At 39.0% G+C, this 12,827-nt stretch overlaps 1 protein-coding gene across 7 annotated transcripts in view; it reads right to left on the bottom strand.

Annotated features, from left to right (window-relative positions):
• Positions 1-11,841, bottom strand: part of RANBP3L (RAN binding protein 3 like) — a 55,053-nt gene extending 43,212 nt beyond the window's left edge. For 3 of the 7 annotated variants that reach the window (XM_016953417.4, XM_009449278.5, XM_009449277.5), the window contains exon 1: positions 11,241-11,817. In XM_016953417.4, coding sequence (XP_016808906.2) covers positions 11,241-11,331 — 91 coding nt within the window. In that variant the 5' untranslated portion in view covers positions 11,332-11,817. Of the gene's footprint in view, positions 1-11,240 lie in introns of all 7 variants that reach the window. The other 4 variants (XM_003310747.6, XM_009449276.5, XM_001147154.7 and 1 more) reach the window with 3 other exon arrangements.
• Positions 11,842-12,827: the final 986 nt, after the last annotated feature.

The raw sequence follows: 12,827 nt of genomic DNA, 5'->3' as shown, positions 1-12,827 counted from the left end.
TATATCAGTTGGTGTTGAATTTTATGTTCCTCTACATCTTTCTGGCACAAAGGTATTCATAACACTCCCTTACAATCCTTTTAATATCTGTAATGACACCCTCTACATCATTCCTCATACTGGTGGTTTCTCTCTCTCTGTCTCACCTTTTTTTTTTTTTTTCTTAGACAGAGCCTCACTCCATTGCACAGGCTGGAGTGCAGTGACACAGTCTTGACTCACTACAACATTTACCTCCCAGTTCAAGCAATTCTCGTGCCTCAGCCTCCTGAATAGCTGGGATCACAGGCACATGCCACCACACCTGGCTAATTTTTGTATTTTTAGTAGAGATGGGGTTTCACCATGTTGGCCAGGCTGGTCTTGAACTCCCGGCCTCAAGTGATCTGCCCACCTCGGTCTCCCAAAATGTTGAGATTACAAGTGTGAGCCACCGCACCAGGCCATATCTCTTTTTATTGATTAATCTAGGTAGGGGTTTATTAATTTTATTAATATTTTGAAAGAAGTAGCTTTGGGGAATCATGGAGGAGCAGACTACTTTCTCATGACTTTGTTTTTAGGAATGGAAAAATAAAGGATTTTTTTTTTATTTTGTGTGTGTTAAGTCCAACTTCAAAAGTGTAATTAGGGATGGCCTTGGACAACCGTGGCTTTTTTTTTTTTTTTTTTTTTTTTGAGATGGAGTCTCACTCTGTTGCCCAGACTGGAGTGCAGTGGCGCGATCTCGGCTCACTGCAACCTCTGCCTCCCGGGTTCAAGTGATTCTCCTGCCTCAGCCTCCTGAGTAGCTGGGACTACAGGCACACGCCACCATGCCTGGCTAATTTTTTTTTTTTTTTTTTTGTATTTTTAGTAGAGACAGGGTTTCACCATGTTGGCCAGGATGGTCTCGATCTCCTGACCTCATGATCCAGCTGCCTCGGCCTCCCAAAGTGCTGGGATTACAGACGTGAGCCACCATGCCTGGCCTGGCTTTTTTGTAGTGGTAAAATATACTTACCATAAAATGTATCATTTTAACCATTTGTAAATGTACAGTTCGGTAGTGTGAACTGTATTCACATGTTTGTATAATCAATCTCCAGAACTCTTTTCATCTTGCAAAACTGAAACCCTGTACCATTAAACAACATATCCTCAATCCTTTCTGCCCCAAAACCCTAGAAGCGCCATTCTACTTTCTGTCTCTCTAAATTCCTCATGTAAGTGGAATCAGACAGTATTTATCTTTTTGTGACTGGCTTATTTCATTTAACTTTTTTATTTTTTAATTTTTTTTTAATTTTTATGTTTTTTTCAGTTTTAGCTGTATCTTATTTATTTTTATTATTATTATTATACTTTAAGTTTTAGGGTACATGTGCACAATGTGCAGGTTAGTTACATATGTATACATGTGCCATGCTGATGCGCTGCACCCACTAACTCATCATCTAGCATTAGGTATATCTTCCAATGCTATCCCTCCCCCCTCCCCCCACCCCACAACAGTCCCCAGAGTGTGATGTTCCCCTTCCTGTGTCCATGTGTTCTCCTTGTTCAATTCCCACCTATGAGTGAGAATATGTGGTGTTTGGTTTTTTGTTCTTGTGATAGTTTACTGAGAATGATAATTTCCAATTTCATCCATGTCCCTACAAAGGACATGAACTCATCATTTTTTATGGCTGCATAGTATTCCATGGTGTATATGTGCCACATTTTCTTAGTCCAGTCTATCATTGTTGGACATTTGGGTTGGTTCCAAGTCTTTGCTATTGTGAATAATGCCACAATAAACATACATGTGCATGTGTCTTTATAGCAGCATGATTTATAGTCCTTTGGGTATATACCCAGTAATGGGATGGCTGGGTCAAATGGTATTTCTAGTTCTAGATCCCTGAGGAATCGCCACACTGACTTCCACAATGGTTGAACTAGTTTACAGTCCCACCAACAGTGTAAAAGTGTTCCTGTTTCTCCACATCCTCTCCAGCACCTGTTGTTTCCTGACTTTTGAATGATTGCCATTCTAACTGGTGTGAGATGGTATCTCATTGTGGTTTTGATTTGCATTCTCTGATGGCCAGTGATGGTGAGGATTTTTTCACGTATTTTTTGGCTGCATAAATGTCTTCTTTTGAGAAGTGTCTCTTCATGTCCTTCACCCACTTTTTGATGGGGTTGTTTGTTTTTTTCTTGTAAATTTGTTTGAGTTCATTGTAGATTCTGGATATGAGCCCTTTGTCAGATGAGTAGGCTGAGAAAATTTTCTCCCATTTTGTAGGTTGCCTGTTCATTCTGATGGTAGTTTCTCTGGCTGTGCAGAAGCTCTTTAGTTTAATTAGATCCCATTTGTCAATTTTGGCTTTTGTTGCCATTGCTTTTGGTGTTTTAGACATGAAGTCCTTGCCCATGCCTATGTCCTGAATGGTAATGTCTAGGTTTTCTTCTAGGGTTTTTATGGTTTTAGGTCTAACATTTAAGTCTTTAATCCATCTTGAATTGATTTTTGTATAAGGTGTAAGGAAGGGACCCAGTTTCAGCTTTCTACATATGGCTAGCCAATTTTCCCAGCACCATTTATTAAATAGGGAATCCTTTCCCCATTGCTTGTTTTTCTCAGGCTTGTCAAAGATCAGATAGTTGTAGATATGCAGTGTTATTTCTGAGGGCTCTGTTCTGTTCCATTGATCTATATCTCTGTTTTGGTACCAGTACCATGCTGTTTTGGTTACTGTAGCCTTGTAGGATAGTTTGAAGTCAGGTAGCGTGATGCCTGCAGCTTCGTTCCTTTGGCTTAGGATTGACTTGGCGATGCGGGCTCTTTTTTGGTTCCATATGAACTTTAAAGTAGTTTTTTCCAATTCTGTGAAGAAAGTCATTGGTAGCTTGATGGGGATGGCATTGAATCTGTAAATTTCCTTGGGCAGTATGGCCATTTTCATGATATTGATTCTTCCTACCCATGAGCATGGAATGTTCTTCCATTTGTTTGTATCCTCTTTTATTTCCTTGAGCAGTGGTTTGTAGTTCTCCTTGAAGAGGTCCTTCACATCCCTTGTAAGTTGGATTCCTAGGTATTTTATTCTCTTTGAAGCAATTGTGAATGAGAGTTCACTCATGATTTGGCTCTCTGTTTGTCTGTTGTTGGTGTATAAGAATGCTTGTGATTTTTGTACATTGATTTTGTATCCTGAGACTTTGCTGAAGTTGCTTATCAGCTTAAGGAGATTTTGGGCTGAGACGATGGGGTTTTCTAGATATACAATCATGTCGTCTGCAAACAGGGACAATTTGACTTCCTCTTTTCCTAATTGAATACCCTTTATTTCCTTCTCCTGCCTAATAGCCCTGGTCAGAACTTCCAACACTATGTTGAATAGGAGTGGTGAGAGAGGTCATCCCTGTCTTGTGCCAGTTTTCAAAGGGAATGCTTCCAGTTTTTGCCCATTCAGTATGATATTGGCTGTGGGTTTGTCATAGATAGCTCTTGTTATTTTGAAATACGTCCCATCAATACCTAATTTATTGAGAGTTTTTAGCATGAAGGGTTGTTGAATTTTGTCAAAGGCCTTTTCTGCATCTATTGAGATAATCATGTGGTTTTTGTTGTTGGTTCTGTTTATATGCTGGATTACATTTATTGATTTGCGTATATTGAACCAGCCTTGCATCCCAGGGATGAAGCCCACTTGATCATGGTGGATAAGCTTTTTGATATGCTGCTGGATTCGGTTTGCCAGTATTTTATTGAGGATTTTTGCATCAATGTTCATCAAGGATATTGGTCTAAAATTCTCTTTTTTGGTTGTGTCTCTGCCCGGCTTTGGTATCAGGATGATGCTGGCCTCATAGAATGAGTTAGGGAGGATTCCCTCTTTTTCTATTGATTGGAATAGTTTCAGAAGGAATGGTACCAGTTCCTCCTTGTACCTCTGATAGAATTCGGCTGTAAATCCACCTCTTCCTGGACTCTTTTTGGTTGGTAAGCTATTGATTATTGCCACAATTTCAGATCCTGTTATTGGTCTATTCAGAGATTCAACTTCTTCCTGGTTTAGTCTTGGGAGAGTGTATGTATCAAGGAATTTATCCATTTCTTCTAGATTTTCTAGTTTATTTGCGTAGAGGTGTTTGTAGTATTCTCTGATGGTGGTTTGTATTTCTGTGGGATCAGTGGTGATATCCCCTTTATCATTTTTTATTGTGTCTATTTGATTCTTCTCTCTTTTTTTCTTTATTAGTCTTGCTAGCAGTGTATCAATTTTGTTGATCCTTTCAAAAAACCAGCTCCTGGATTCATTAATTTTTTGAAGGGTTTTTTGTGTCTCTATTTCCTTCAGTTCTGCTCTGATTTTAGTTATTTCTTGCCCTCTGCTAGCTTTTGAATGTGTTTGCTCTTGCTTTTCTAGTTCTGTTAATTATGATGTTAGGGTGTCAATTTTGGATCTTTCCTGCTTTCTCTTGTGGGCATTTAGTGCTAGAAATTTCTCTCTACACACTGCTTTGAATGAGTCCCAGAGATTCTTGTATGTTGTGTCTTTGTTCTCGTTGGTTTCAAAGAACATTTTTATTTCTGCCTTCATTTCATTTAACTTAATGTCCTCAGGTTCATCCATGTTTTAGCATGTGTCAGAATTTCCTTCATTTTTAAGGCTGAAAATTATTTGGTTTTATATATATATGTATAGTGTGTGTATATATATAGTGTGTATGTATAGTGTATATATATAGTGTACATATGTATGTATGTTTATATATATGACATATAAACATATATATACTCATACATATATAGTGTATATATACACTATATATACATATATGTGTGTATATATACATATATAATATATGCATGTATACATATGTACACTACATATTATATATGTATGTATACATATATATACACACATATATATATACACACCATATTTTGTTGATCCATTCGTTTGTCAGTGGAGATTTGTTTGTTTCCATCTTTTGGCTATTGTGAATAATACTACCATGAGCATAGGTGCACAAGTATCTGTTTAAATCCCTGCTTTTACTTCTCCTAGGATTTTATCCAGAAGTAAAATTGCAGGGTAACATAGTAATTCTATTTGTTAATTTTTTGAGGAACTGCGTGATATGGTTTTGCTGAGTCCCCACCCATATCTCATCTTGAATTGTAGTTCCCATAATCACCACATGTCATGGGAGGGACCCAGTGGGAGGTAACTGAATCATGGGGGCTGTTACCCCCATGCTGTTCTCGTGATAGTGAGTGAGTTCTCATGAGATCTGATGGTTTTATAAGGGGCTTTTCCGTCTTTGCTCGTCACTTCTCCTTCCTGCCACCATGTGAAGAAGGATACGTTTGCTTCCCCACTTCTGCCATGATCATAAGTTTCCTAAGGCCTCCCCAGCCCTGTGGAACTGTGTGTCAGTTAAACCTCTTTCCTTTATAAATTACCCAGCCTCAGGGAGTTCTTTATAGCAGCATGAGAACGGACTAATACATTGCCATAGTACTTTTCACAGCAGCTCCACCATTTTATCTCCTGCAACAGTGCACGAGGTTCCAATTTCTCCACATTCTCACCAACATTTGTTATATCCTGTTGTTGTTTTTTTTTTTTTTCAAATAGTAGCCATCCTAATATGTGTGAAGTGGGAAAATGAAGTTTCAGCCATTAAACTTATTTATTTATTGTTTCCTAGTGGACTCTATTAGGAAGGCTTATTATGGAACTATCTAAGGGATCCTTACATAGTTCCAAGGAAGGGGCTGTCACATCAAAAAGCCCAAACATGTGATTAGAGATTGGAAATTTCAAACCCACCCCATTCCCCTAACCTCCTAGGAGGAGAGAAGAACTGGAGATTAAGTTCAGTCATATGGCCAATTATTTAATCAATCATGCCTACATAATGAAACCTCATTAAAAACCCTGGACACCATGCTCAGGGGAGCTTCCTGATACTAAGAGGGCGGCACGCCCTGACTCTGTGGAAGCAGAGGCTCCTGTGCTCATGACCCTTCCAGTCCTCCTCCCATGTACCTCTTCATCTGGCTGACCATTTGTATACCTTATAATGAAATGGAAATTGAAAGTACAGAGCTTTCCTCAATTCTGTGAGTTGTTCTAGTGAATTATCAAATCTGAGGGGTTGTGGGACGTCTTTAATTTGTAATTGTCCTGGCAGAAGTGCAGATTGCTTGGGGACACCTGAAATTTGTTGTTGGAATCTGAAACGGGGCAGTCTTATGGGACTAAGTCCTTCATTTGTGGGTCTTCACTAATTCTGGGTAGTGTCCGAATTGAATTGAATTGTACGACACTCAGAGAATCAGTGTCAGAAGACACAAAGAAAATCATGAGGAATTCCAACATGTCTTGGTTATCCATGGAGAAGTTTCTCTAGTATAGATCAATTTTAAAAAATTAAACATTGTAATTCTAGAAATCATAGATTTTACGAGACAGCTGTATGTGGCAGAAAGTACATTGAAAGCAGCTCTTAATAACTGTGTAACCTTGGAAAAGTCATCTTGACCTTGAAGATTCACGGTTTCCACATCTTTATAAATGAGGATAACAATACCTGCTCGTGATTATTAGTTTTATGTGTCAGCTTGGCTGTTCCATGATACCCAGATATTTTGTCAACATTCTGAATGTTTCGGTGAGGATGTTTTTGAATGAGGTTTACACTTAAACTAGTAGACTTTGACTCAAGCAGATTGCCCTTCATTAGTGAGTGAGTCTCATCTAATCAGTCAAAGGCCTGAATAGAACAAAAGACTGACTACCCCAGAGCAACCAAGAATGGACTCAACTGCAGAATTAGCTCTTCACTTGGGTCTGCAGCCTGTCAGTCTACACTGCAGTTTGGACTTGCCAGCCTTCATAATTGTGGGAGTGAATTTCTTAAAATAAACCCCCCTCTCTCTCACTCTCTCTCTTCTCTCTCTCTATTCTCTCTCGTTAAAATTTTGCATATAACTTTTGCTGCTCCCAAAACTTAATTATTAATAGCCTAGTGGTGACCAGAATCCTTATCAATAACATAAGACAGTCGATTAATACATATTTTATACATTATATGTGTTATATACTGTATTCTTATGATAAAATAAGCTAGAGAAAAATGTTATTAAGAAAACCATAACGAAGCGAAATATATTTACTGTTTATTAAGTGGAAGTGGATTGTCATTAAGGTCTTCATCATTGTCTTCATTTTGAGTAGGCTGAGGAGGGGGAGGAAGAGGAAGGGTTGATCTTGCTGTCTCAAGGGTGGCAAAGGAAGAAAATCCACATATAAGTGGATCTGAACAGTTCAAATTTGTGTTGTTCAGGAGTCACCTGTATACACACACACACACACACGCACACACACACATCCTATTGGTTCTGTTTCCCTGAAGAAGCTTGACTACACTATTTCATTTGGTTGTTGTGAAAATTAATGAAATAATGTATATGAGACCATTTGTAAATTTTAAAGCACCATAATACATAAGGAAGGTTGTCTGCCTAGTACATGTAATGTGTAATGAGCTTTGCTGAGGCTGTATAGACATGTAAATTAACGTTTACAAATGTGTTCATAGAATCAATATTAGAGATAAATGGATTAAAAATATCACAGGAGAAGCTAGAAGATAGCAACAAGTTGGGAGATGAGCCTCCTGGACTTGTGTTCTGGACTGATAGAGCATTTGTTGTCATAGTAAACTCCACGTGGACAGAAAACCATGGCTTAGATGTCTTAGTTCAATTTGCATATTCAGCATCTAGCACAACACTTTGCACATTGTTGTTGCCCAGATAACTGCTGAAGTATAAGTGATTTTTATCTATGTAATCACTTCAAAATTACACTTCTGTGAGTGACTAGGTGGAAGGACACGAAGCATTTTAGCATATGGCATGGGGGGTTAGAAAATATATATGTGTTGAGGTCAGTGCGGTGGCTTATGCTTGTAATCCCAGCACTTTGGGAGGCCGAGGTGGGAAGATCATGAGGTCAGGAGTTCGAGACCAGCCTCACCAATATGGTGAAACCCCTGTTTCTACTAAAAATAAAAAAATTAGCCAGGCATGGTGGAGTGTGCCTGTAGTCCGAGCTACTCAGGAGACGGAGGCAGAAGAATCACTTGAACCCGGGAGGCAGAGGTTGCAGTGAGCCGAGATCATGCCACTGCACTCCAGCCTTGGTGACAGAGTGAGACTCCATCTTAAAAAAAAAAAAAAAAAAAGGAAAAGAAAATATGTATGTGTTGAAGCTAGTCACGCCTACAGAAGTGTCGAATGTCAATTAATCATAGTCTGTATGCTAAATAATAGAGGCAGAACTTTAGGCTGGCTGGGGAAAGGCCAAAGCTGTGAACCCAGGATGATTCCATGAATAAAGCCAGACCTCACTCTCTAAAACAAATGGCTTTTCTTCCTGGGACCTTTGCTGAACTTCACATAATAGCAAGGTGCAAAAATAGCTTGGAGGAAAAAGCAGGGCCACTGCTCTGAATGAATACTTTAAAACTCCAGGACAGTAACTGGAATGCAATTTAGCAACACAGCAAATACTACCCAGCTCAAATCACTAGATGATATTTCTTGCAGCAATCAATGGCCAGTCTGGACTGCATTAGCATGCTTCACAACTTTATGGATTGTGGCTTATGTGGGCAGATATTTTGAGACTTGGGTGTGGAAGAATATGCTTGCTTTCAAAACATTCTAGGCAAAAAGCTAAGTCTGAGAAAGAAGGCCAGTCTTGTGGGTATTTTGGGAAGTATGTCATCATAGTGATTATTTCCAGGCTTCTCTGGATATTGCCAGTGTGATGGTTAATGCTGAGTGTCAACTTGATTGGATTGAAGGATACAAAGTATTGATCCTGGGTGTGTCTGTGAGGGCGTTGCCAAAGGAAATTAACATTTGAGTCAGTGGGCTGGGGAAGGCAGATCCACCCTTAATCTAGTGGGCACAATCTAATCAGCTGCCAGCAAATACAAAGCAGGCAAAAAAACATGAAAAGGTGACTGGCCTAGCCTCCCAGCCTACATCTTTCTCCCATGCTATTTGTCCTTGAACATTGGATTCCAAGTTCTTCAGTTTTGGGAGTCAGACAGGCTCTCCTTGCTCCTCAGTTTGCAGACAGCCTATTGTGGGACCTTGTGACTGTGTAAGTTAATACTTAATAAACTCATCTTTATATACATATACACACATATATACATATATGTATATCTGTATATATATACACATACATATGTGTGTGTGTGTGTGTGTGTGTGTGTATATATCCTATTAGTTCTGTCCCTCTAGAGAACTTTGATTAATACAGCCAGTAAAGGAGAGATCTTCAGGATAGCCTGCCTTAAAACAATAGTGGGGTATTATTTTTCACCTATAAAATTGAGAAGGAGTTTAAAAAATAATAGTATTACTGAGAACATACCCCAACACTGCTGATAGGAGGGTCACTTGGCCAAAAACAATTTTTAAGAATGTATAATCCTTTGACTCCACAATTTCACCTCTAAGAATTTATGCAAAGAAAATAATCCCATATCAGTGCAAAGATCTATTCATTAGTTTAGGTGCAGTCCAGTGTTAATTATGATAGTTAAAATATTAGAAATAAATAATATATCTAACAGTAGAGAATTGCCTAAGGGAATTTTGCTACATCCATATAAAGGAACAGTGTGCAACTATTAAAAATAAGGTTGTAGAAGAATATTTAATGACCTGGAAATTTGTTCATCCTCTGTCATTAAATTAAAAAGCAGTTTACAAAACACTGTTTACAAAAGTATCCAGAACAAGTCTATATTGTTTAAAAAGCAAGCAAAGGAATAATCCATACAAGTGCATAGAAGAAAAGTCTAGAAGTTTATACATTAAAATGTTAATAGCAATTATCTTTGGGTGGTGGGGTTACAGCTGACTTCTTTAGGCTCACCCCCACCACCAAATTTTCTATTAAAATTATCATATTAGCAATTGAAGTAGGGGGAAGTCACTTTAACATTTCATACAAAGTCAACAGAAAACAAAACCTCTGATAAACTAGAATTGTTTACTAACAGAGAAGCAAGAGCATTTTACAGTGCTATGCCTTAACCCTGACACATTCCAGGACTTTACATTCTAGGGTACTTGGTTCAAAATTTATTTGAGCCCTAGTAGTAAAGCATGGTCTAGAAGTTCACATTGTTTTCATTTACCATGAAGTATTTTCTGCCGACACTATGCTAAGCCTTGTAGAGCATGAAGTCACGTTATACAGCTCCAGGAACCGATGCAGAGAGGTGGCCTGACACATTCATGTGACTGTTAGCACACAGATTCCATCTTGGAAATGGGAGGTTTTGGCCCTTTAGCCAACACTCTCCACACCACTGAAATCTAAAACTGCGTCTACAGAAAAATAATTAAAGAGCTCATTGCCTAGACCTACACATAAAAAGATCTATCCTAGGTTACTGAGGAGAAGTTAGAAGTGTCTGGTGAATCCTTAACCTCTGTGGAGTGATGATGTCATCCATGAGAGACCCAGCCTTTCCCACAAGTGTCTTTTGCTGTCCCTGACAGGGTGGATTGGAGGGATCATCTTGTCTATTCATGTCAACCATCTGACACTAACTCAGCTGGCTGGAGAGTGGATTTGAAAATTTAAAAAGACTGATGGTGAAAATGGCTGGGAAGTAGATAGTTTAGTTTGAATGAGTGCCCAGCAAGTGAAATGTGACACTTTTCCCTGACTGTCTCCAGCTGTCCCTGGACCATAAAAAGGAAAGAGTCAAGAATATGTTTATTTTTCCCACAATGAATGAGCCAGAGATCCAGACAAAATTAGGCTTAAACAAAGTGAAAAAAGTGTCCCACCAGTGGTACTGTGGTAGAGAAAGCTCCAGGCTAACTTAAAGCTACTCTCAGCTGAAATCCCCCTTGTAGCTGACTCAGCCTTGCTCAGATGGGTGTTTTGAATTAGACAAAATCTAGCACACTCTAAAAAACACAGCGGCTAGAAGTTTAAGCATGTAAGTTTCAGAATGACAGCTCCAAGGAATACGCATTCTTGACAGTCTTCCATAGTCCTCTAAAAATCAATAGTGAATCCAAGTTAACCCACCCTTATGCATCACTATTATGTCAGAGCTTCCCTGGGTCCTTCACCAGCCCACCATTCTTCCGGGAATGCAAATGCACAGAAGGTCACAGAATATGCAACTCATGAGCTGGACTGACTCACCTTGCTGTCGCCGGTCCTCCTGCAGCTTCAGTTTACAGGTGTGCAAACTGCCAAGCAGGTGGTTGCTGCCTTTTCTTGGTATGGTAGTCATGGTCCTAGCAGTATGGCTGTGACTCAAGGATCACTAGGGCAGCTCCTTCTCTGGCCAGTCACCTAAAATGGCCTTCACCAGACACCCAGAAATACATAGATTCATGCAGATCTTGTCTTTGCATGTACAACATATACTCCTCTACTAAACTTCCAAGCTTTTTCCAGTCATGATTCTTGAAATAAATAATCACCAACGTTACTTCTCCTAAATATAAAGATGCCAATTCATTTGGTTAAAAACACAACTTAATTCCTTCATTTCAAAACAAATTGAAACTAAACCCCCTTATAGAGTAAAATTCTACAAATTAACTATTTCTAACAGATTACACTTTTGTCATTTTTAAATTCCTTTTGGCGACATGAAATCCAATGCCTCCAGTATTTAGAGAAGGCTGCTAAAATAATACAGACACAAAGAAAAGAAAAAGTGCTGCTGAGTTAAGTCAAGTGATTTCTAAGCCTGATCTGAGTTACCCTCTGTGACAGCTGAAAGTGTACAGTTCTTAAGGGACGCTGGAAGGAGGAGGAGCAAAGTGGGCTAGGATGATTAGCATAAAGAGGCAGGCAAGACGGGCATTGGAGCTGCTTTGAATAATGGTGACCAAAGCACAGATTCTAAAGATGCCCTGCCATTATGTTACAGTAACTGAGTACCTGATTTCTGCTACTTTGTTTGTAATTAAAATGCAAGCTGAAAGCAGGAGTTTATACTGCAAGGACATTCATTTGTACATGTGAAATCTAAAAGGTATAAATGGAACTGGTAATGAGCTCATGGAAATGTACTGCTGGAACTTTCAATTTCTGTAAACACCTCCTAGTCTTCGGAAGGGAGCAGTTAGAGGGCAGCCTTCCTGCCAAGGCAACTATTTGGAGTTCTGGAAGAAAAATAAACACACAAAACATTATCTTTCCAGAGTCCTATTTCTGTTTCCCACTTAGAGTTCCTATTGCTACTTCTAGGTCATAGGAGAAAGTAATTTCCAGTTTTACTCGTTGGCTATTTCCTTACTGTTTAGAAACATAAACCCCAAACACCATTAATTTAACTTGAGAACTTGCCATGACTGAAGTCATAATGAATGCTGGTAGGTCCTGCCCTTCAAGAGTCACAGCTCTTCGCAGATTCAGAAAGAAGGTAGTCGGCAGGACTAAGGAGAAAGGCAGAGCTGTTTAGCCTCAAAGTCTGGACTCTGCATCTTCTTATGTGCATTTGGAAATTGGTGTTAAACTTGACACTGTAATGAATTTACCTCCTAACCAGATCTGGGTGGCTGCCCTCATTTTACTTTGAGGCAATTAACAATTCCCCAAGTATAGTCTGGTTTATGAAAATTTTTATGAAGTAGGTGATTGATCTTTTATAATTCTTGAATGCTTTAATTATTTCAGTAGTCTATCTACTGCAGTTTTAGGCTAATCACAGTGTAACAGATGACAGAAGTGTTGTGCTACTTTGAAAGAGAGTCTTGTTATTGGAGAGTCATAGTT

The sequence above is a fragment of the Pan troglodytes genome, chromosome 4 (assembly GCF_028858775.2).
Source record: "Pan troglodytes isolate AG18354 chromosome 4, NHGRI_mPanTro3-v2.0_pri, whole genome shotgun sequence".
Taxonomy (NCBI): domain Eukaryota; kingdom Metazoa; phylum Chordata; class Mammalia; order Primates; family Hominidae; genus Pan; species Pan troglodytes.
This window is presented reverse-complemented; position numbering and strand designations above follow the sequence as displayed.